Source organism: Rattus rattus, chromosome 3 (genome assembly GCF_011064425.1).
Source record: "Rattus rattus isolate New Zealand chromosome 3, Rrattus_CSIRO_v1, whole genome shotgun sequence".
Classification (NCBI taxonomy): domain Eukaryota; kingdom Metazoa; phylum Chordata; class Mammalia; order Rodentia; family Muridae; genus Rattus; species Rattus rattus.
The window spans coordinates 194,476,176-194,501,243 of NC_046156.1; the positions used below are offsets into that span (position 1 = coordinate 194,476,176).

Here is a 25,068-nt window from a genome sequence, read left to right on the forward strand (position 1 = left end):
CTGACTTCACTAAAGGAAAAAAAAAAAATAACCATCACATTACTGCAAGGAAACACTTCCCATTGGTAATTGTTAGCACACTCGAACCCTAATCTGAAAATCCAAGATGCAAACTAGCCCCAAATTCGAAACCCTCATACTTAAATTGTATTGTCTGTTTCTCTCTCTGCATGTATACACATGCAAGTGTGTGTTTGCACGTGTCCTCACGCGTGTGCCTCAGGATGTGTGGCTTTTAGGGATCATACTTAGGTGTTCAGGTTTACATGGCAAGTACTCTGATTTATGAGCCGGCTCAGGGGTCCCCAGCCGCACTGAAACTTACTGAGAACTGGTGAAATGGTCTGAGCGTTTGGGATGCCTCAGTTTCAAATTTAAGATTAAGGGTATTTAGTAGGTTGGGAAATATCTTTTAAAGACAAATCAAACATTCTAAATCAAAATTCTCTGGTACAGAGAATTTTGGGTGAAAGATACTCAGCCCACACAATCTCAAGCCTGCAGAGTTGTGGGTCACTTAACATTTTTATGTGATGGTAAGATGGAGGCGATGACGTCATCACCTCTGCCAGAAGCTGGGGCCTTGAGACGTTAGAAATTGCTCTTGCTTTCACTGGTAACCTAGTGTTCTTTAATGCCATCAACCTCTCCTGGTTGCCTAGTTGTTTTTTGACTGGATAAACCTCGGAACACATTTCCATAAGCAAATTTCTAGGAAAGTTTGCCCTTCTGACTTTTTAAGTCTTCAGTCCCTTGGATACCAGTGACTAGGGGTAACCTCCTGTTAGTCTTATAATTCTTTCTGGAGCAGATTTTACTTGGTGATTGGTATAGTTGAATTTAACCCAACAGTGTATAGTCTATCGCCTGTACTTAACAAATACACTGTAATTACTAAACACATTTACCTGCTTTCTCTTCATGCAATTAAAACCATCAGGCTGGAATCAGAACATTCACCCTTTATTGCGTACTACACAAATCCAAATGTTTTGTGGGTTGGCCCCACCAGCCCCCAATCCCTTTGTGGCCTACATTCTCAGCAGCTGTTTTCCTCTCCTCTTTGATTTGATGTAACATTGACATTTCCACCCACAAAGAACAGATTCTCCTCAGAAGAGCCTTGTTGCTTTGGAAAGATGAGGACATTGTCTTTGGACATTGCTTTATTGGTAGCTACTAAACAGAAAAGACAGCATTGTTAGTCGGATCCAAATTGTGCCTGTGTGATGGCTTATTTGGAAAGGGGGCACTTTCTCCTCTCAGTACTGCATATAGCATATAGAGTAACTTTCTGATGTGCGGTTGTCATGGCAATGAGATGCAATGGTCCTTTTGCTCCATTTGAGTAAACAGACGTGGGCAACTTAGGGAACTTTATGAGACATGAATTATTCCTGGTTGATGGCTGTACCAAGAACCGAGCACATTCTTGTTTAAACACCTTTCCAGTTGTGTGTTTTCTGGACTGAGCAAATGTAATTTATGCTTCAGAACTAATAAGAACATGTCTCCCCTTGGAACTGCTCGTCCATCTGAAATATGTCCATGGATACCCGAGGGAAAAGAGAGTTAATGAATCACAAAACAAAATCATGGTGGATAAGTGTGTCCCTCTCGTTTCCAGAGTCTAGTTTCTGATAATTGCTATTAAATGGACCGGACAGTTCTTTTAAAAAATCATATCCCTTTCTTTGCAAAATTAAAAGTGGTTAAAATATAAAATTCAGGAATTCGTTTTAAATATTTTAATAGGTAGCTAAATATAAGATCTGCCTGCATCCATTTAATGGGTGGGTGTACCTTTTATGTGCATGCTGTAATTATTTTCCTCAGAAATGTCAACATTTTCATCTCTATAAAAATGTTCTTAAACAAATACATGATTTAATCACCCCTATTACTTTTCCCTGGTATGCTTACAAACATCTCATTTTGCTTCTTCTTCTTCTTCCTCTTCTTTTTTTTTTAAATACTTGATTTTCAATTGTACTCCAATCATGGCCACAGAAATGACAGGTAAATTTCCCTAAAATCTTAGCATTGTGGTCACTCTGTGATGTGTCTCCTTGGCCTCCATCTTGTTTCTGTGGACCCTTTGCACTTATTGGAGGTGACACCACCGTCACCTAGAAGACCTGCCTTTGACTGTCAGGCCACAGTGGCAGTTTCCCATAGGAGCATCAAATTGTGGTTTCTCAAACTCAAGTGCGATGCTATCGAATTCCCTGACTTCAGCTTTCTGTGAATGTGTCTGTGTTAGACTTTCCACACTGTTGTCTCTCCCTTGGTAAATGAACAAAATTGTGAATTACAGAATGTCTCCCCATGATGTAGTGCTGCTTTTAAATAACATTTTTTCCTGTTTCGCCCCTTGGAAACTTTCCCTGTCTTTGTTTTCCCTGACAGTTTGTCATACATGCATACATACATACATACATACATACATACAGTATGATCTTAATTTAAATTTCGATAAGGCTCTAGAATAACAGAGATCCCTGAAAATTTGCTCTGAGGCAGCCCCTTGCCCTACCAGTAACATTGCTACTAATAACTACTGTGTCAGTTCACGTTAGACCCCTGTACTGGCCCTGACTTAACCCACAGTCCAGCTCCATTTAGTCACCATTCATGGACAAAAGCCATTCTTTTTAAGGACCCTGGCTGCTTAGATTCTGAGACTGGAGCAGGCGACTTCACTCTCTGTGTTTGTTTCCATTATGAGTAGAGAAGTTTTCCTCCAGCCTTTAGGTTGACCGGACCGAGACTCTGCAGGTGACTTTGCGCCAACACTGTGTGAAGCCAGGTCTTGTCAGAAAGCAGGAACTCTCTGAAGCCTGAGCTTCAAGCTTTCTGACCAGAAAGTTATTTGCCACTTCAGAGTGTGACGTAACCAGGAGCCGCTGCGCTCCCGCCACCTCTGCTTACAATAAGGAAAACTACACCCTTAGAAATATGAGGTGGAGAGCCCTGTTGAAGGCCCTGAGCCCGCCCCAGGGTCTCGCACCCTGATGGAGTCCGGGTCCACGATGAGATCATTGGCCAGCTGTCGGCGTCTGCACAGAACATGTTTCCTCTCCCCTTTTTTGCTTACACCGCTTTGAATCTGCTGAGTCTGACCGTTGTAATTATCCCCGGTATTTATTTTGTCAAAGTGTATTAGTGAGAGATCAATACTATGGATCAACCCATTCACTTTCTACTTGTTTGGGCGTATTGATTCCTATTAAATAAAAGGCAACCTGCTGTATAATGTTTGTTTACCCGAACCCCGGCCAAGCGTTCCCACATCCTCATAGACTGTGTTTATGTCGTTTGTTTGATTAAAGATACCCTCATTCCCTGGGGCTTCTCTGGGGTTCCCTGGTATCAGCACTTCCACAGTTGACCTAACCAAGCTCCCTTTGTCCGCAGAACGGATGGGCGCCGCTGGTCTCTGGCTTCTCTCCCCTCCTCAGGCTATGGGACAAACACACCGAGCTCTACCGTCTCTGTAAGTGCTTGATTTTTCTTCTTCTCACCTCAAAACCACAGAACTAACCCAGACTCGGGATTTTTCTCCGGGTGTTTCCTGGTGGGAAGGAAAAGGCAAATTTCACATGCCTATCTCGACGTATAAGGTGATGTGTCAAACGGGAGCGCTGTTTCTGGAAGCTTCCAGACTACAGGGCATAAAAGAAGTGTAAGGCCCAGGATGACAAGTTTGGAGGATGAGAGCCTTCATTTTAATACCATTTGGTGTAGAAAATAACACAAGCTGGGTTCAGTGTTGGCCTTCTAGATCAGAAGTGTGCGAGCTGTAGACACCATTAAACTTCGATGGACTCGCTCCTCTCTTGTCTGTGGCTGAGATGGAAGCTTGTTTTGTTTTCTCTTTCCTCAAACGATACCCCCCCAACACACTCAGGCACACACACACACACACACACACACACACGCACACACACACACACACACACACGCACACACACACACACACACACTCACGCTCACACACACAGACACACACTCAGACACACACACAGACACACACTCACAGCTCCGGCACACACACAGACACACACTCAGGCACACACACACACACACACACACACACACACCACACACACACACACACACACACACACACACACACACATACACCACCACACACACACACACACACACACACACACACACACACACACTCAGGCACACACACACACACAAAGCCATAAATTTATCTCTACCCTAACAACTTAACAAAAAAGGAACTTAGTCTATGGAGGGGATAGCGAAATATGAGATTCTTGCCCCAAATGCTAACATGTCAACCCCAGGCCTAGCAGTTACTGCCTACTGTTCAGTAGATTAGATCCAGGCATGCCTGGTTTAAGGTGGAGGAGTTTCTGTAACCACAGGGCTCTGAGAGCCAGGTGGTAGTTTAGAAAGGCCCAGGAGGTCACCCAGTATTCAGTGAATGCCTAATGAAGTGGTCTGGATGCTCTGTATCCAGCAGCCCAAACTGTGGACCTGCAAGCACAGAGCCTTTTCTGAATCAGTCCCCTCCTCATTTTGTCAAAAGCCACAGTTTACTGTTTAGGACTGTCCACCCCAATCAGCGGCTAAGTGAGCAGCCACGGACTAACGTTCAAACTGATAAGAAAACTAAAACTTGTTAGCTGAACTAACTAGCACCCCTCCTCCTTAGGTTTGTGTTTCCAGAAGCTTGAGTGGAATGTGGGTTTTCTGGGCCACCTCTAAAGCCAAATTGTTAACATCTGTTGGGTTTGCGTTGCCTCGTCTTAGAGGAGTGCGTGGGGAGAGGTCCTTTATTTTCCTGCCTCTTTTCCCATTTGCTGTGCTGTGGGAGTTTGCTGTCCGTTTGGATCTCCTCCCCCGCCCCTGCACACCCCCAGCATCCTGGGTGTTATCAGTGGATAAAATTGCTACTAAGTACCACTGAGATTTGACTTGATTATTACGGCAGCTGCCGACACTGGCGGCGATTTCAGATGTGAAAATGGAGGGCCGTACATTTTCAAAATGTGTGATGAAGCGGATCCCACACAGAGCCATTGAAAATGTTTTAAGTGCTGCCGCTCCCTGGACCCTAGGGTCCCCTTAATTAGAACCAAGCCACAAGTAAACAGTCCTGGTTTCTTTGCTCTGTGACTTCCTTACCCACACTCCTCCCCAGACTAAAAGCTCAAACCCATGGCTTTTGGCTGCGAAGCCCTTTCTTTTCCTGTCAAGCGTCTCACCCTCCTTCAGCATTAATGACAGTTCAGGTGACAAATCTCTCCTCTTCGTGGAAAAACAGGAAGAGTACAAGATGCACCGTCATTTTCTTATAATCACACATCATTTTCTTAAAGCGAATGTATGAAGGGTGAGTGTGTTGAGCCCAGACCATTGGGTCCACATCACTTTTTAGACTGTGTTTCTGTAATTGTAGAGCAAGCACTAGTCTATCTCCTGGGGTGGGTGGGCTTGCTGCACGCTGGTGACATATTCTGTGGCACCGCTGCTGTTCTTACCCTCATTTTTTTTTAGGTCTGAAACCTAAGCACAGAAAATCATTTCAGGGGCTGTTTATCCTTTCCTTTCTTTATCCACTCGAATACTGCGAGCGGTCCAGACCCTAACGCCGTGGCTCTGTCTAGGCCATGTGAGGGGCATTCCCTTAGCTTTGTGAGGGATTTACCTGAAGGCTAGTGTCGGTAAAGCTTCATGCGTCTAAAACAAGAAACTTGAGGCCATTTTTCGACACACCTATGCACACGCTCACACACATGCTCACACATATGCACACACACGTGGCATTTCTAATAGCCTTTCTCTCTTACACATTTATGTATTCATCGTGGTGGTAGGCAGGTGTAGGTCTCAAATCTCCATTTCTTCCCCTCAAAACGAAATTTTAGTTTCCACAATTACTGTTTTTGCCAAAAGCAAAAGTGGGTCTGGACTGTGAACGCTGTTGCAGGATTGGCTGGCTTGGTTTTTTTTCTTCGCTCCTTTATGGAATGGACAAGGGAAAGGTCCAAGGCTCCTGTCTAGGTTTCTGTCCGCGCCCTTCAAGTAAGAGCCACAGTTGTGTCAGCTGGCAACTCGGAGTTTGTGCTCCCCTATTTCTAGTCTGAATCACCCTTAGAAGCTCATTAACTACTAGTCCTTTAGCCAACCCAAACTGTACTTTTTAAAAAGAAAAAAGAAAAATATAGGTTATATACAGAAAAAAAAAAAGCAAAACAAAACTAGAAACGTTTTCGAAACACAATTTGAAAGTTCACAGATAATTATGTTGCCAGCTGAACTTCAGACCCGTTCGTGTTGAAATGTAAATGTTTTTAATATCTCTGGGCCATTACAGACATTTCAATATCGCCAAGTGTTAAAAAATGTTATGTTGCAAAATTGGAAAAGAATTTTGTCATATACACTTAGTTTGTCCTCCCAGAGAACACGGAGCATTGTCAGTTACTTAAGTGTGAAATCTTTGCAGTGAAAATTAATTCGTGGAACTTCTGCAGGATACTATCCACATCATAATTTTTAATTTTGAAATAAGCTGTGTGCAGTTGCAGTAGGGAGATATCCTTCCGTTTATTTCTCACCAGATAAATTATTTTCTGCTGAGGGGAAAAATGGAAATAAGACCATAAGTACCCATCAATATGACATATGTCTATTAAATCACATTACCTTTAGTAATAACAAGTGGGAATTTCTGCAGGCATATGAGGACCGTCCTTGAGAGACAAGATGTTTATCTGAGCGATACCATGACGTAGGCAATGTATTTCTAATTGCTTCGAGAAACAGCAACAGCTTTTGGCGTAAATCTTCACACTTTGAGACCGGATCTGATTTATGGTGTGGTCAAAAGTCATATGCAAACTAGTTAAGTAATGAGCGCCACCAGCCCCACACTCAGAGAACAAGGAAGTCGTGAGACTTAGTATATTGGAAAACGCCCATAGTAAGTCTTGAAATTCTTCTAAAAGGAGGCTTTGCTCAGCAGACCTATCTTTTCTGTAAGAACATGAGAGGCGGGCATGGTGGTGCACAACCTACCTTTCCAGCTGTTTCGGAGGCTGAGGCAGGAGGATCACTAGGAAGACAGCCGAGGCTGTGGGGATGGCACTTGTTCCTGATGGTCCCATGAGTATCCTGGCAACTTGATACTCATTTTGGATGAAACTGAACTTAAACTTCCTTGTCGTCCAATATGCTGTGCTTTGAGGGCGTGTTTTCGTCGGTCGCTGGCGGCTTTTCTCTCCATTCCCAGGTGCCCTCTGCTCATCCTAGGGTCCTTTGTGATCTACTCATTTCCCTCACAACTTGCTTTTCTCCCTAAGCATCTCCCTAGAGATGCTCCAAGCCTCCTTGTTTCTCTGGTGCCAAGATGACAGACAGCACTCCCTGCATCCACTCCGCATCGCTCAGTCTGTAACGTCCCCAGATCTCAAATATACGTAAATTTCTGATGCTATTCTCCTCTAATGCATATGCAGTAATCACAAAGATTACTTTAGACTCAGTAGAGGTTAACAGTTTGTTACATTGGCCACGGTCATTTTGAAAACCGCGGAAAGTAAACTAAAACCAGAATGTATATACACACAAACAAGAGAGAAAGAGAAAAAACAATGCACAAAAACAAGAGAGAAAAACTAAAAACAAACTATACACTCACACAGACACCTACACAAGAGGGAGGGGGGAGAGAGGAAGAGGGAGAGAGGGGAGGGAGAGAGAGAGGGAGGGAGAGAAAGAGAATGAATATGAACTAAAGCCAGAACGTATACTAACACAAACACGAGAGGGGGAAAACAATGCTCGTACACGCCAAAGAGAAAGAGAAAAAAAGCCTAAAAACTATACAAGAAAGAAAAAAAAAGAGAAAACAAAAACCTAACAAAATGTGTACACATACATAAACACAAGAGAGAGAACTAAAAGCAAACAATCACACACACACACACACACACACACACACACACACACACACACAGCTACCTACCTTCCCAGGTAAATCTCTGCCCCCCATTTCTGTCTGCAAACCCCACTTATGCATAGACATTTGCAGCAACCATTTTGAGTAGCAAAGTTTCAAGTGATCTGTTAGGGAATTACATAAAATAGCCAATCCACTGCGTGTGAATGCTGACTCAGGTTGCCGCGGAAATATTAATATCCTAGATTATGACTGGTCCTGTGACTGATGGGTTACCTTGTACAGGTCATACTGTCTTTCTAAAATTGAAAGTTACTTTCCAAATAGCGCGGGCCCAGGGTTCCAAATGCATCACGACCCCCTAAGGATGATACCTGCTTGGGTCTACAAAGCTCCCAGAAGGGCCCTTAGAAGAGGGAAGGGCTCCTGTGGTATAGTTAACATTTTTGCTTGTAAGACATAATAAACTGTGTGTGTGTGTGTGTGTGTGTGTGTGTGTGTGTGTGTGTGTGAGAGAGAGAGAGAGAGAGAGAGAGAGAGAGAGAGAGAGAGAGATAGGGGAGAGAGTGTATGAGTTGTAGGTTTGGCTTTCCCTGTGCTAGGGATCAGGCCAGGGCCCTGGTGCTTGTGAAGCAAGCGTTCTACCACTGAGCCAGCCCCTCAGCCCTCCATGTAAATCTCTCCCATTTTCCTATCTGTTAATTTCCTTGTCTTTGCCATTGCACCCCTGCTTCTCTCCTGCTTGGTTTTTATGGTTCTTTTCCAGACTTTCTGAATTGATTTAGTTCACGTGTTTTATTTCCTTTTTCATAGTGGAAGTATTTTTAGGAGTGACTATTTACCCCGAGTAAAGCTTTGCTTAGCTCATTATTCTTTCTGTGTTCTCGTTTTTATGGTTTATAAAATAATCTCATTACATTATAAAAAGTCCCTGTCTATCTTACTATGTACTTAGCAAGGCGTTTTATAATTTCAAGGTGTAGGGATATTTTCAGCTCTGGTCATTAATTTCCAATACTTTACTGCTTATGAAGGGCATTCTCTCGTAAAGATGAGTTTGTTGTTGTTGTTGTTGTTTTGTTTGGTTTGATGCAAAACTCTACCTGGGCTGACATTTTCCAATGACCAGTATCTTTCAAACATGTGCCTATCCTAGCCCTGTTTCCATGTACTTAAAAATGCCCAATTTCCAACTTCTTTTTTTTTTTTTTTTTTTTTGGGAGCTGGGGACCAACCCAGGGCCTTGCGCCATAGGCAAGTGCTCTACCACTGAGCTAAATCCCCAACCCCAAAATGCCCAACTTCTTTTATTGGCATTGACTTGCTGAGTTTATCACTCCCTAAACCTTGAAGCCAACAGTTCCTTCACTGCCCAGATCCCAGAGGCAGGTTGTTTAAAAGTCACCCGTTCTTAGCTGTTCACCTTCTCCGTCACGTTCCAGATGTTGAGTGATGGTTTTTAAAGAGTGAATTTAGAGCAAGGGCTAAAGCCCCGGGACCTCTACTGAAATTGCCCATTGGAGAAGGGACGGTGCATTCTTGCCCCGTACCCACCCACGCCAAATACAGAAAGGAAAGATAAACAGGTCTCTGTCCTTCCCGTGTGCCCATAGCACCCATGGGTGGCATTTGCATCAAAGAGCAGCGTGCTTTTATCGAGGAAGGTTTCGTTACCTTTTTATGATCTCACACATATAATCGTGTTATTTACTTAAAAGTCAGAGTGTTTTCCACTGGGAACAGCAGCAGGAGTCTCTTCTTGGGTTTTAAAGGCTTTTGTCCATCTCACAGGCTTGGTTTGTTTTTGTTTTTTTAAACCCAGAAAGAACTCTGTTTTGGGGGCGGGGGTTGAGACATCTGGAAGGCATGATGAACCCTCAGAGAGAAGTTGCTTCCTACATCTAGGTTTTAGTTGCTGTCATGGAACCAGCGTAAAAATGGCGGCATTGCCCAAGGTTGACGCTCTGACTCCAGAATTTGTTCTGGAAGCTGTCTCCTAACTTCACTCTGCTTCGTTTCAGTCATCCTGTTCCTCCCAGGAGAAGTTGCACCAGCTACCGTACCAGCCAACACCAGACGAATTACACTTCTTGTCCAAGCACTTCTGCACAACGGAAAGCATCGCCACTGAGAACCGGTGCAGAAACACGCCCATGCGTCCGCGTTCCCGGAGTCTCAGGTGTGTAGACCTGACCTGCACCAGTCCTCACTGGAATTATTTGCTTCCTACCATATCTGTAACTTGTATGTGTGTGCGCACATGTGGATGACATCGTTAATTACCATAGAGAGGTATTCTATTTCTTTTTAAGTTTTCACAATGCACTGATTGCTACAAAAGCCGTAAGGACTGTCTATAGAAAATTCTAGCCATGGAAAGCAGGTCATGGTAACATACAAAGAGAAAGGCGTTTGCTAAATAGGGGCTGGGGAGAATAAATGGAAAGATAGCATTCCCAGATCTGACATTAAAAAGCCCGTTGTAGTCTTATTCCACCTTCCCACCTAAATCTTACTTTCTCCGTGACGATGAGCACATTCCTCAGACTCATGGCTTCTAAGTTTTGTGGTTGGCAAATGCAGTCCTCTGGGTACTGCATAGGGCTGGCTCCTTGCCTTGCTTTGAACTGTAGGTTCCACAGTAATGTCTCTGGATGGAAGTATCCCCAACCAGGAGGTGGTCCAGGATATTTCTGAGAGAACTCTGGGGATTCTCACGAATGGAAGAAAAGGGGAAGCAGGCCCGGGGAGGAGGAGAAGCCACAGGACAGTGTGGCCCATCACCCTCAGCCCAGCATAGGCTGGGATCCCTGTAGACTAATCGGTCCTCCGTTTATACCCTTGCTCCAGCTTGTCAGTCATTGGCCTTTTGTCAGCAGTAGCCTGGGAAGATCCAGTCACCATAGGAGGATTCTTCCTGTAGCTGAGGCTATCCTGCAGGACAGATGGCCAACTCTAGGCTTCTGCTGATGGACACCCAGGAGCTGGGCAGCAGGTCTTCCTAGGAGAGGGAATCGGGGATGTGTCTCCTCGTCAGCATGAGCTCTCAGTGGGACAGCATTCCTATATGTCCACCTGATAAAGCATTAGTCTTTAACTCTGAGCTTGCTAGGTATTTAGTTCAACATGAAAGTTTACTAAGAAGGGGTTTCCTTCTATATGTTTCCTGTTCATGGAGTATCACAAACTGGTACCAAAAGATCCACACCGGATAATTATGGGATATGGGAATTTATTTTGAAATCTAGAAAGAAAAAAAAAAAAAAAAAAAAACCAGCAACAACTTTGCAACTTTAACCAGAGTCACCATGGTTTATTAAAGAGGTTCTGCTCTCAGTTTTCCTTCCCAGGGCATCTAGGCCAAGCTATATCTATCCAAGAGTACAGGTTCCCCCACACACCCCATACAGCTATCATGCCAGAAACAAACACACAAACAAACACAAAGTGAGAAACACACAAAGGGTCACAACAAGCCCTATGCCTCGGTTTTCTTATCGCATGCAATGCCTACCTCAGCATCCCAAATAAACATTTGTTAGAGTAGAAAATGGATTTCACCAGAACACCTGTGCCGTGGAAGGCTCTCGGCCCTCCCTGGGGGTGCGCGGCGGAGCGCAGGTGTATGATAGAGGTGTGAAATTGTCCCGGTAAATATGTCCTGGACGGTCCTGTGAGCGGCCACCCCGTTTTGTTCAATACTGCAATTCATTGATTTGGCTGCCACCGCTCCGTAAGCTCATGATGCCACGTGCATGACGTCATGTCACCGCCAGGGCATCTTCCGCCAGGGCACCGTGACTGAATTATTAGGTGCCACCGCACTCCGTGAGCTTGCGCTTTGCATCCTGTCCGCTGTGTTTGTGTGGTTCCGGGGACGTGCGTCTCTCGGTGCGTGCTATTAATGACTGACTCTTGTAATTTATTATCCAAGACTTCTCCTACGAGGGTTGCATAGCACTTCGGACGCAACTGGCTGTTTGTAAATAAAAGGCTTATTTTCACCTTATGCCGCGGCAGGTTTAAAAAGCGTAATTTCCTTTGCTTGCAGCCCTGGACGTTCCCCCGCCTGCTGTGACCATGAAATAATTATGATGAATCATGTCTACAAAGAAAGATTCCCAAAGGTAACGGGTGGGGTTTAAGATGCCTGGCTTCTCACGAGTGGGCTCAGCCTCTGTGAGGTGGTTTTGTTATAAGAAGTGAGGGCCCTGCCTAGCAATGCCTCACATTAAGCAACAACTGTAGTCTTCCTGGAGAGAGAAAACCACGAAACACACAGGAGGCGAACAACTGCTCCGTCTGATGAATGTTGCTGCTGTGTGCCCCGCAGCAGGGGCCCTGGCAGGTCTAGGGGGAGGCCCTGCCCTCAAAGGTACTTTATCCTTTTGACTTTCTGGACTTGTGTCATTGCTGTGCTATGTCGAGAGCACATGGTTTTCCTCTCGGAAACCAGAGCTTGCTGTGGCCTGGGAACTGGTTTCCTTTTTAAATCTGTGTTTCCCTTTTCATCTCCCTTTCTAAACCCCTTCCTTTAGAAGCAGAGATATGGTGTCATGTTCCGCAGCTCAACTGGTAAAAGGACTTAGACCTCAGCCAGAGGGCCGTGTGTGAAGGCTCGTTGCCAGGCCTCGTGGTTACCAGTAGTGGTTCTCTGAGGGGGGTCCCCCACACTCCCCTCAGTTCCGTGCCTTCTCCCCCCACATGGCTCTTGAGGATGAGCCGAAGGCTACTTCTCCACAGCATTCAGCCCACTACTGGCTGCCTTTGTTGCTGGAAGCAGAACAAAGGGCGTTCTTGGGGTTCATAAACCAAGAGCAGAGTACTTATTATTCGTAATGACCCTAACATTGATGGCATTGATTAGCTCCGTTTTACCTATTTATCACATGTCGCTCGCCCACCACGGAAACAGATATCGACTATGCCTGGTTAATGAGGTTCAATGTTGAGAGTAGGGTGGGGAGAGGGAATCTCCCTGCCTGTGTAGCTCATATAAGGCAGGAATATGGATTAGGCGGTAGGCCATCCCGGGGAAGAAAATGAAGGTCGGAAAGGAAATTGTAGATCTGTTTTGTGAGGGGTATCCCCTTGGCCATGCACTGAGGGGACGGGGTTTGCATTACGGGATAAAGTTGCTATCGGTTTACTCCTGGCACACTGAAACCTCGTCGTGAAAACGAACTCGGGGCTCACACTGGGGAACCCTGGCATACCGCGAGGCTCGTGTAGCAACTGAATAAACAGGTCGTATTTTTTTGATAACCAATCTGAAGGAGCTTGTGATCTTAACACAGCAGCCTAGCCCTCCACAAACATGCTAAGAGTTATTTCAAGAAGTTTATAAGGACTAAAGGAAGCTTCAGCTAAGGGGGATTGATGGCCAGGAACACACAGTTAATGCCTCAAATGTTCATTATCTATATTCCACAGGGTAAGGTGGTGTTTCTCCCTTCTCCATCTCCCTCTGTGTGTGTGTGTGTGTGTGTGTGTGTGTGTGTGTGTCTGTTTAGAGCACTGTTCGATTGCTAGTGGAAGGCACAGGAATTTTCTCTATTGTTTCGCCCGACGTGGGCATACTCTCCTGTAGTGACATTGTCCTTGCCAGACTGGCGCACCTGTCAGGGATTCATAAGGTTCATGGTTGCAACATTAACAGCCACCGTCCACACTCATTCTCAGTGTAGTTCAGTCAGTGGGTTCACACTAATGCGTAATGACAGGGTTGTACCATGTTCACAGCATGCAGAAGTGAAGTTTCTTTTGGTGTGTGTGTGTGTGTGTGTGTGTGTGTGTGTGTGTGTGTGTGTGTGTGTGGTAGTGGTGGTAGTGGTGATGGTGGAAACCCAGTACAGAGCCTCCCTCACACTAGCCAAGAGCTCTCTACCGGTCACCTATACTTCCAGCCCCCAAATGAAGTTTCTTTCAAACGCAATTCTCAGGACAACGTTTAGCGACTCACAGTCTGAAAAAACGAAAGTGTGCCTGCCATGCGGCTCCCGAGTGACTCCTTGTGTTGCACACGTGTGTGCGTGTCCTTCCAACAGGCTACGGCTCAGATGGAAGACCGTCTGAAGGAAATCATCACCAGCTACTCTCCAGACAACGTCCTCCCCTTGGCCGACGGGGTGCTTAGCTTCACTCACCATCAGATCATTGAGCTGGCTCGTGACTGTCTGGATAAATCCCACCAGGGTCTCATCACGTCCAGATACTTCCTTGAATTGCAGCACAAACTGGATAAGTTGCTGCAGGAGGTAGGAACAAAGTTTCTATTCTGTGCGTAGTTCTCTGATTTGTCCTGACTTCTCCCGGGCCAAATACTTTTGTGAAACCATTTGCTTACAAGGAGTTCCCTAAAATCTGGGGTTCACATTCTGGGAAAGTGTGCTGTGGCAGACGCGGGGGGTGGGGAGGTGGTACCCGCACATCGGGTGTGCAAGTAAACCTCACGGATTGCTACTTGCTATGAGTTGGTTCTGGTCATTATGTATAGTAATAGAAGAATTAATGCTATCACCTTTATAGGGACCTTGGGGACCCAACAATCTATGACTCTAGAATAAGTGGTTTGTGAAGGGTTTTTTAGCAATCATCCCCACTTCCCCAACTTTACCTATAAAATTATAAATTGCCCGAGTGTATGTGTGTTATTTGATGGTGCCATCTAATTTTAATATCTAAAAAAAGCTAAATGGGAAGCCATTGGCTTCTACTGGGCTGTGTGTCCTGTTCATTAACCTGCATGCTGTATTGGATAGTAAATTGGAAACTTTCTATTTTCCTTAATATCAGTTCTTCTTCTAACAAAATATCCAATTTTCAAAATGACAGATAAACGCGGGACCCTGTCTGCCCAACACCCTCATGCCTCGCTCCTGATAACACCTAGCATAGGCAGGGAGTGTGTGTGGTAGAATAGAATTTGTGTATGATACAGCTCTTCTGACTGAAATTGATTAGATGCAGCCTACGCAGGAAACCTATTTAACCTACATGTGGATTTATAATATTTCTGTATCTCCTACAGCATGCATTATATCCTTGTAAACGTAATCATGGTGGGTTTTTTTTTCTCTGAATGAATATGTAAATAACCCACTAAACCGAAGGAAAATATTAGCATCCTACTTTTGAGAAACCCATCAGTCCTTTCCCCTGGATGACTGCGTTCTCACAGGATAAGAAGGTGCCTCTCTGGCTGGCAGCCGCCATTTTTCTTTCTTTCCTCATCCATACTTCCCAACAGCATTTTCTCCGAGGTACCCATCTCTCATATATGGCTAGTAAAGCTCTGTTCCTTAAATTGTCTCTGAGGGTGGAAAAATAGCTTTTGAGTTTCGTTGTTATTAATTTACCATTAGACATTACCAATTCTGAGTTAGGATAATCTCTCTCTCTCTACATCAGGCAACTGTTGGCATCTTCTGAATCGTCCTTGCCATTCTCCAACTTTTCTCTCCTCTTCTGCTGTTACCTGGCTCAGATCCTCCTCTTCGCCAGACATCTTATTTCCAAACCCAACCCTTCGAATCCATGTATCTGTTCAGTTCTGAGAATAGCTCAGCCCTTTTCACTGATCCATTTGGCTTAAGACAAATGCCATAGCATGGCCTGTGTGTCTAGTCCGTCTAGTTCTGTGTAGCTATAATGCATTCTAATAAGACTTGAGGATGGGAGGGAGAGAAGCCTCGCATTTCCGTCAGTGAGCTCTCTCAAGTCGTCTCTTATTTCCTGGTGCCTAACTCAGTGCTCATTGTCAGGTAGTTAGGGATTCCTCTGTTACTTTAGAAAGGAGAGAAGAAGGAAGAGAAGACATTTGGAAGCATAGCAAAACACTTGATCCCTGATGACAGAATGTCAGGTATCCCTTCTTCTGCTCCTTGTCATCACATCGGCAGTGGCACACTTTTGAAAGAAGCAGACCAGGGGGCCTTATAGTCAACGTCTATGACCTCCCTCTTCCTGAACTCCACAGGGCCACCCAAAATACAAGAGAGCATCATGAAGACCAGCTTACTCTTGTGTCTTGTCCTATGCTTTCTAGGCAGTGCCTTAAGAAGGTAGAATTAATATCCAGAGTTATGGAAATCTACCCCTAGATTTTTGTTGACGTATGGCAGACAGAGCAGACTGTTTGATAGCAATTAAAGATTAATCTTAGCGTTTCACGGGTCTTCTGAGTGGGTGGTAAGACAGATGAAAAAGGTTAATTTTTAGAGAGGTTTCTCTTTGAGCTGCAGAAACACATATACCAGTAGCCTAAAGGTCATTGTTGGAAGGGAGTAAGAATGTCTTCCTGTGCTTTCTGTGATTGAAAGATGTAGTTTCTTTCAATCATTGGCAACAATTCAGTCTCCCTTTAGAGGCACATTGCCAGTATCTGTCCAGAGCATGGAGCAAACCTGTCTGTGAGGAGCAGGCCTCTTCTGGGGGAGAGTAGCGCTGTGGGAACATGTCATGGCCTCTCCAGCATGCACTTGTCCATTTCCAGATGTGACACTCTGAGCCCAGCAATCCTGTCTCCTCACCATGTTTCCGCTGTCAATCATTTGCATAACTTAAGGCACAGATCTCCCCATGGTTTGAACAGCTTGATTTAACAGATGCCTTTTAAAGGCCGGGGTCTAGGTCAATTTCAGACGAATGCTTTCATTCCTACAGTCTCTCTTTCACTGAGTTGTACTTAGCCAAAGAAAATAAACCACAAAGGAAACTCCAACCTACTCTCGAATCTGGGTCACAGTGCTTTTTTAATAGTGGCCAACCCTTACAATACAAACTCTGGGACTCTACTCGTCCCTTTGGAGCTTGCTGCAAGATACCAGGAAGCCAGTTCCTTCGCACACTGTGCTGTTTCATTGGTGGTTGTTTTAGTGAAGCCTGTCTTCTTCCACTTGTTTGATAAATAAATATTATTTAAGCCAATAGAACTCATACGTCTCGGAGTACGACACAGCCAATCTATGTTAAGAGTTGGAACATGTCATCGTTTTGATGGTCTTTGAAATGAAACCTTTCCCGTTCGAATTGACTGTTCTCCTTCTGCAGAAAAACAATGAAACATACCTCAGTATTTTAGATACTCTTTACATTCGTGAATTCATAAAGAGCAATTATTATAGGCACATCTAACCCAAAGTGTCACGAAGAAGTTAGATAGGCCTTGTTTGTCTTTCAACCTTTCAAGGTTTGTGTTCAGGGATGGTGAACCACAAAAAAGAACGTTACTTTTCTGAGGAATAATTGTGTTTCCATAAATTCCTTTTTCTTGCTAAACGACCATTAGAAATAAATTTAAAGGTGGTTTGCGTTTGATACATAGACTATTTTTTTTTTTTCTGAAGATACAGAACACATCCTATTCTAAAGCTGGTTCACTTTTATTTTCATGCAAGCTGTGGATTGCCACCCTAGCTTAAATATAGCGGGCACGTTACAGCCATTTTTCATAAGTTTTATCTGCATGCTTTTTTGAAGGTGTGACTTGTCATTGATGAACACCCCCCAAGAATGATCAAACATGTTTCTGAGATTATATCCTGTGGTCCTGGCCACACGTTGGTTCTGTCCCTACATCTTTAAGAAATTGTATCATTAAAAACCTTAAAAATTATGAAGCCTTAAGATTATGCACAGTTTCCATCCAGACTTTATCCTGCGCCAGCTCTAATATTGTACTGCCAGATTTATTCAAGAAAATATTTAAAATGCCAGTGTCTATTAACAAGGTAAGCTCTGCCGTTGGGATATTTAGTGCGCTCAGGCAACCAACCCGTAAAATAAAATTTCTCGAGTGCTTAATCCAGTTCAGTTTTGCTAAGCTTAGTGTCTGGGTGTTATTCATCCAGTGGGTGTTGTTGAGTCTACGTGTGTGGCTGAATATGAACAACATGCCATTCAACTTTTGTATGACACATGTGTAGACATCTCACACGTGGTAAAAAAGTTACCTTGCAGGCTCATCATACTATGTGCGTGAACTGCATTTCCCAAGTATGTTGGATTAAGAAAGACAGCCCGTCTCTACCTTAGCCACGAGCGTCTAAAATGTTCCACCAGCCAGGGCTAAGCGCTTGTTCCCCTGCCAGTGCTGGCCCCCTGTTCTCGGTGGATCATAAATTTAATGTCTCCTTCATTCATGGCTTACATTAGCAGTCCTTATCCTTACATTTGATTTCTGAAACATCGTAAATCAAAGTTGTACGATTAAGTGTTAGCTAATAGGGCTATTTTGTACATGTCTGATAGTGTGCGTTTACGTTAGAGATAACGCCTATTAAGAGTGTTTTCTAAGTCACTTAATTTCTGATTTTTTTTTATTTAAATTGGCTAATTAGCGTGCCTTGCCGATTTTCCTTTTCCACTTGGCGGAGCCCTTTCTAGCATCTTTCTGCTCATTGCTTTTCCATAGGCTCATGATCGCTCTGAAAGTGGAGAACTGGCGTTTATTAAGCAGCTAGTCCGAAAGATCCTAATTGTCATTGCCCGCCCGGCACGGTTATTGGAGTGCTTGGTAAGTTGCCTTCAGATGTGCCTACGTTATTCATTGTTAACCGTGGGAAGTTGCGGCCGTTAGGATGGCTCCGATTTCACTAAACTTTAACCACGGGTGCTACACAGAGAGAGTCAGGAGGGACCGCATAGCGTGTGATCACTTAGGGTAGCGTCCAGATGTGGCCTGTCTCCTCTGATTTTGAGGAGGAATTCTGGGGTAGGCGATGTTATTAAGCTGCATTCTGGTCAGACTTGAAGGATGATCATGGAATAATATGCTTGGCCCTCTTTCAGTGTGATAACCTCATGCCACGGCTAGTTTAAAATGCTTACTCGGCCTTGTGTTTCTGGAGGAGTTGCTAAGATTCAGACCGGAGGAAGCCACGAGTATGGTGACCTGTGGCTCTAAGTATTGTTTTTAAAATGTGTTGGAAATAAGCACTAGCTGGCTACCGGCCTGAGAGCAAGGCATCACCCAGATCTGGAGGGATGGGGTTTTCTTAGCCACGAGCTACCTTTTATCATTTTTGGCCAGTGACCATTTCCTTCCTTCAAGATTTTTTTGGTGTAATAATCCTTTGAGAATTCAGTCAAGACCATAGACAAATCTGATGCTTTTGAGCCTAGTCTTTAAGGGCCTGTGAGCACACTACGAAAATTCACTTTCGGCTCCTGTTGACTACTAATGTCTGTCCATGTGTGACGTGAGCATCGCTCGCAACGTGTCCGGTCGCAGGTGCTTTGGTTTTATCCCTCCTTTAATTAACATTCATAATGTTTTATGAAATGGAAATATTCATAGCCCCATAAACACACAGAGTGCTTGGCGAGACGGAGTAGGGGGAGATCTCAGGGAGCCAGCCAAGCCAGGCATGGTGGCGCATGCCTCAGTAGTCTCTGTTACTCAGAAGACTCGGGTGGAATGTTCTTATGTTGAGGAATCTGAGGCCGGTCTAGGTACCACGCTGAGACCTCAAGTCAAAAACCCAAAAACAAACAAATAAAAAAACCCCACAACAGTAAACCCTTTGTCTTCCAGTGGGGTCCTGGTCTTTAATAGAACACATTACCTTGGAAGTTACATTACAGAGAAACGGGAAGGCCAGAAGTAGTCCTGACCTTCAGGTTACCAGTTGTATACATGCTTGACCTTGGAGTATGAATAGGCTTCAGATATGAAGTGAGAATCCTATACTGTGTAAAGGCATTTACGTCCTCTCTTCATATACAAACTTCAAACTGTGTCAGCCTCGTTGCGAGTGAGGTTTATGTACTAGAACCTCAGACCTTTTTTTGACTCAGAGAACTATTAATCTGTGCCCGTCATCTGCCAGGAATTTGATCCCGAAGAATTTTATTACCTATTGGAAGCTGCAGAAGGCCATGCCAAAGAAGGGCAAGGGATCAAAAGTGACATTCCCCGGTACATCATCAGCCAGCTGGGACTCAATAAGGACCCTTTGGAAGGTGAGTGCTGGTCGGTTTGCCCTTCACTCGCTCTGACCCTCTGACCGTGGGCATCTGGAAGAACATCATGGTCAACCTTTACGCTTCCCATGTTGGGTATCTCTCTGAAGAGCCCCCTTTCGGTGGAGGCCAGTTAGCATCGGAAAGAAATGGCCATGGTTGAATACAGAGGAGGCAGTGAGCATGACCCGTCATGTGTCAGCTAGAGAAAGGGCTAGCCTTGCTGGACTAGAGACTTCCAGATGTTGACAGTACTCGATGTCCCCAGGAGCACTTAGATTCCATCCCCCCTCAGTGGGGGGACTCCGGAGAGCACTTCTAATTTTCAAAGCATCGCTAGAAGTCGTCGTTCATTTAAAATTGACGTTTGAGTTTAATTTAGGAGGAGCACAGCTAGAGCTAGAACGTAGCCGACTTTAGATCGAGTGCGGCACTCGCAGGTACCTTCCCAGCTTACCTCAAGCAAACGTGAAAAGTAGTCACACTCGAAAGGGAGCCGGGTGTGAAGAGGGGTGCTTCCTTCAGAGCTTGTAAGAGGGGTACGTGGTTGATCCCCATGATGAAAGATATGATTCTATTGAATACAGAAATATCCTATAGTCATTCTTCCCCAATAAATAAATAAATAAATAAATAAATAAATAAATAAATAAATAAATATCTAATACTGGTATCCCCTCCTGTCCTTTTCTGCTTCTCTGTTCAATACTGTTATATACAGCACTTAGTCTGCGCACCACCCCAAAAGACTCATGAACTATCATGGGGTCCCTCGTTCCAGATCATCTTCCTGGTTCATTAAATTGAATTTGCAGGCAGTGTTTACCCTGTTCAATTGTTTGTGATGGAGGTAAATGTTGATGTGAAGAGATTTTTTTTTTCTTCTGTCCTAAGCTAGGAAGCTGCTTCCTGCACCCGTGCCCCCCCCCCCCGTTTCCTCATCCTCCCCTCGTGGTTTGCTCTTGCGGACATCGTATCTTTGCTCCTGGTGAAATGATGCATGCGTTACCGGGAGATAATGCCAGATGAATTTATACTGTACTGAAAGCGGCACCACAACAGATTCCTCACATACAGAGGCTGGTGACTGCGCCTCTGAAAAGCTCCCCGGGGAGAGATTTTCTCCCGCGGCTTTTAAATTACCGTCTTTACCTTTTTGAATCACAAGTCTTCAGAAATGGTTTAAATCAATGAAATAAAAAGGGCAGATGTTTAATGGTATTTAGATGAGTTTTAAAAAATCTCTTCAGGCATTACAAAATGATGGCTTAGCTCCCTGCCTCAAAAGCCGACACTTGGTTCCATCCCATTACTACCCACTGCTTACAAATAATATGGATTTCCTAGATAATAGTTATTTAGCTGAAATTCTATTTAAAACAGAACGCTCTTTTAATTTGGTTTTTTGTTTTGTTTTGTTTTTTTATGAAAATAATTGGAGAGGGGAGGCCGTCAAAACATGTTAGAGTGACTCTTCACGCCGATATGGTTAAGGCTGCGTCAGCCTGGGTCTTGTCAACCAGTGAGCTCTGTGCAGCTTTCTTCTGGCATTAAGTGTCACTGTAGACAGAACTTTGACACATGAATAATGTGATGCCCTCTCGTATATCTGAATAGATTTGAAGAACAAAACAAAACAGTAGCGATCTTGGACACATTGGAGTTGAATAGTGTGAATGAATCACTAGGAATGTATCTTGACTTCTAATAGCTTTCTTGAGTCGTTCTGAGAACAGTCTCTCAACATATTTTTTAATACTTAAAATGATTTCTCCAGGTAATTTGATTACAAACCCTTGAGATACTTTTCCTTTGTTTTCTTGTTTACATCAAAGTGGACAAATCTATGTCTGTCCTTTGGTATGTAGGAGAGAGTTTTAGGCTGGGTTGTGACTTTGACTGGGCAAAAGTCACTTGTGTCTCCATAAAATTAAGTAAGTAAAAATAGACATAAGCTTTGTGATGGGACGGCACAATACCTGCTTCTCAAATAGAAATGTCTAGTGCTGTTTTTGCTACATAGTATCTATTAGTGTCTCAGTTCTGCCCCGCGCTACGTCTTGCCAGCAAGAACGACGCGGGACACAAAGGAACCTTCTGCAGAAAAGCTTTAATGCATCTTGAGAGCGAGAGCATAAGCTTACAATACGGAGACCCCGAGTGAGGAAAAACCATCCCTTATATAGGAAACTATCCTCGCCTAGGACATGTCACTCTCTGGCTGGTCGCTGCCAAACGTGCCAGATGACGTACCACAGCATACGTGTCCCCTTGAGTGAGGAAGTTACCAGGTGCTTGGGTATTGCCCTTTTTACTAGGTGCATCCTGCCGGTTATCGGCGCCATCTTACAATGGAGAATGTGAAGGCGGCTCTCCACACAGTTCTTTAGAGCTCCTCAAGCCCAGTGCACTTGAGTTTGTCCAAGTCTCTGTGTCTAAGATGCTGGTCCTACTATAGGCCCGAATCATTTCTGTGACACCAAGAAAGTCTTTGCTCTAAGCACAGTTTTATTCTAGAATTTCACCAGCATCTAAAGGGGAGAAGTTAGTGCCACTGCTACTTCAGAATCTGGAATTTATCCATTTTCACCTCAGTGTGGTTTTGCTTTCTCTAAGTTATGAATAATCTCACTACCCCTGAACATGTGTCTATATAAGAATACAAGCATATAAAATAAAGGCCCAAGGAGCAATTTTAAATGCTGACAGAATTGCCAAAAAGTCTAACTGTTTGTTGATACATTCAATTTTGGGAAAAAAATGCTTTTGGTGAAAATTCTTTCATATTCTTTATTAAAAAATATCTGGCTGGGTGGTGGTTGCACACCTTTAATCCTAGCATTCAGGAGGCAGAAGCTGGTGGATCTCTGAGTTTCAGGCCATCCTGTTCCACAGAAATATTTAGTTCCAGGACAGCCAAGGCTACACAAAGGAACCCTGTCTCCAAAACCAAAACACACAACAAAAGGCTTAAAGAAAGTATGAAGATGAATATTAAATAAATTAGACTTTCTCATTTACTTAAACTCAGTGATGCTCTCCAAAACCAGGGTCTGAGCAATTGGACGTTAGATGTCTTTGTCACTTTTAACTAGACCACCAGGGAAGTACTTAAGTTTGTTTCAAGCTTGTGGCATCCAGCCCAGAATTGACTGCTCCGTACAATGTAATTAATAAATAACAGCCGACATTTAACGAGCACTTAATTCTTATTAGTGAATATGCTAAGCGCTTCACATGCGTTAGTGTGTGTAATACTCGCAAAAGCTCGAAGACACAATACTGTTTGCATCTTTCACAAAAACCTGAGGTTAAATAGTCTCTAAGCTAAGAAGTGATAACCCAAGGGTTTTTCCTCCTCTATCCCCTGGTACCCACCACCATTACTGCCTCTGGAAAACTGCACTTTCTTTGTGTCCCTGCAACTGAGAATTCTCAGATTGTAGCCAGTGCATCTTTGCTGTGTGTCAAGTCCTTGGAAGGCTGGCCTCTCTTCGTGGATTGTGGACAGAGCTGCTCACTCACTCACCCAAGACTGCGAGCTTGACCGCGTGCATGAGCCAGTGCCTACTGCTCACTGGAGCGCAGGCCCAGTGTCCTGTGTTCCATGTTCCTAGTTCTGGCTACTCATAAAATTGGAGATCTAGAGAGAGTGTCATTAGTACATGTTCAAAATACCAGCTGCCAGTTCTTGCCTTTGAGGCTGTAATATGTGCATGTTTTTGTAGGCTGGAATTTTCTTTCTCTCTTTTTAAGAAACGAGAATTTACTTCTCTTCTGTTTGGGCTTTGTCTTCTTGTGTAACCTCAATATTTCCTTCTTCCCTTTTTGTTTTCAACTTAGAGATGGCTCAGTTGGGGAATTACGACAGTAGAACAGCAGAGACGCCAGAGACGGACGAGTCCGTGAGCGTGAGTATCACTCCTGATGGAGTAGGACGCTGCGTTTGTTTCTGTTTCTGAGCACCCGGAGATTTTTGACTGTGTTAATTATTTCATTCCATAAATGTTTGTTGTCTTTCTGTGGGCAAGACACGAGGCATACACACACTTTTAGTGCCTTACTCCTAAGAGAAGCAGAAGTTTACAAAAACAACATCATAAGCACCAAAATAGCAACTCTGAGCATGGGTAACAAATAGATGACCGTGAACCGGGAGACCATTCCAGAAATAGACTTTTCTGAGTGGACCAATCCCAGAAGGTTTTTTCAAGGGCTTGGCCATTGAGTTGAAATGGGGGAAAAATGGGTAAGACATGAGGGGACAGAGGAATGCGCTGGATTGCAAGGTGTATCTCAGGGCTAAAAGCTAAGCAGACTCCTGAGCCGGAGGGCTTGGGGGAAACCAGTCAGTAGGATCCAGCTCGTGTCTGTCAGGCGGCCTTCTTTTTAAGGGTAGCAGATAGCAACTGAGTGGGAGAGTGAGTCCGAGGGAGGAGGGAGTAGACCGGGAGATGACCTGGCCAGAGTCATGGCTGGAAAGTGCACGCGATACAGAGACAGATAGGGAAATCGGTAAAGAGGCAGCTTGCGTGGCACTGGTGAAAGGCCTTGCTGACGGGGCCATTCTCCTATGAAGTGAGCATCATTAGAGAAGCCACGATGAATCCAAGTGGCCAGGAAAGTAAAACATGTTTTTATAGTCTGGGGTTTGAGAACTCTAGGTCCAGATTGCCTGCATTTGAAAATGAACTCCACCTCTTGCCTACCAGTCAGGGGAGGGGGTTCTCTGAGCCTCAGTTTCTCCATCTGGAGATATTCCATCCACAGTGGCTAGGAAAGTATTCCAACGTTAAGTGCTAACTGACAGATGCCATGACAATATCATTATGTGGTTGTGGTGTAACTGCGATTCCTTCAAAGTATCTAAGGAGAACCGCCAAGCCAGTGATTATAGTCTGGACTATTGAGGCTCTCGGAGGGAGAGACCGTGGTGGAGGTCTGGGTGACGTCATCAGTGGTAGGACAAAAGAGTTAGTGTGAGGAGGGCCTGTGTAGAGTGATCAAGCGGTCCCTGGCTTAACTTGTTTCCAGAGATGAAGCCATGGAAGTAATGCTAAGATTCAGGTGCCATGGGCCAGAGGTCAAGGGGACATGTAAGAGACAGGCGGCTGCTTGAATTGAGGAGGTCAAGTAGCTCTGAGGCCGGGGAATGGCTG

General features: G+C 44.4%; 1 protein-coding gene across 4 annotated transcripts in view; it reads left to right on the forward strand.

The window, feature by feature from the left end:
* Mast4 (microtubule associated serine/threonine kinase family member 4) overlaps window positions 1–25,068 on the forward strand; it is a 590,118-nt gene that overhangs the window by 515,636 nt on the left and 49,414 nt on the right. For 3 of the 4 annotated variants that reach the window (XM_032898966.1, XM_032898967.1, XM_032898968.1), the window contains 7 exons: window positions 3,418–3,496; window positions 9,967–10,124; window positions 11,997–12,072; window positions 13,993–14,202; window positions 18,360–18,461; window positions 19,777–19,909; window positions 23,753–23,820. In XM_032898966.1, the coding sequence (XP_032754857.1) occupies window positions 3,418–3,496; window positions 9,967–10,124; window positions 11,997–12,072; window positions 13,993–14,202; window positions 18,360–18,461; window positions 19,777–19,909; window positions 23,753–23,820 (826 nt within the window). Of the gene's footprint in view, window positions 1–3,417; window positions 3,497–9,966; window positions 10,125–11,996; window positions 12,073–13,991; window positions 14,203–18,359; window positions 18,462–19,776; window positions 19,910–23,752; window positions 23,821–25,068 lie in introns of those variants that run through there. The other variant, XM_032898965.1, reaches the window with a different exon arrangement.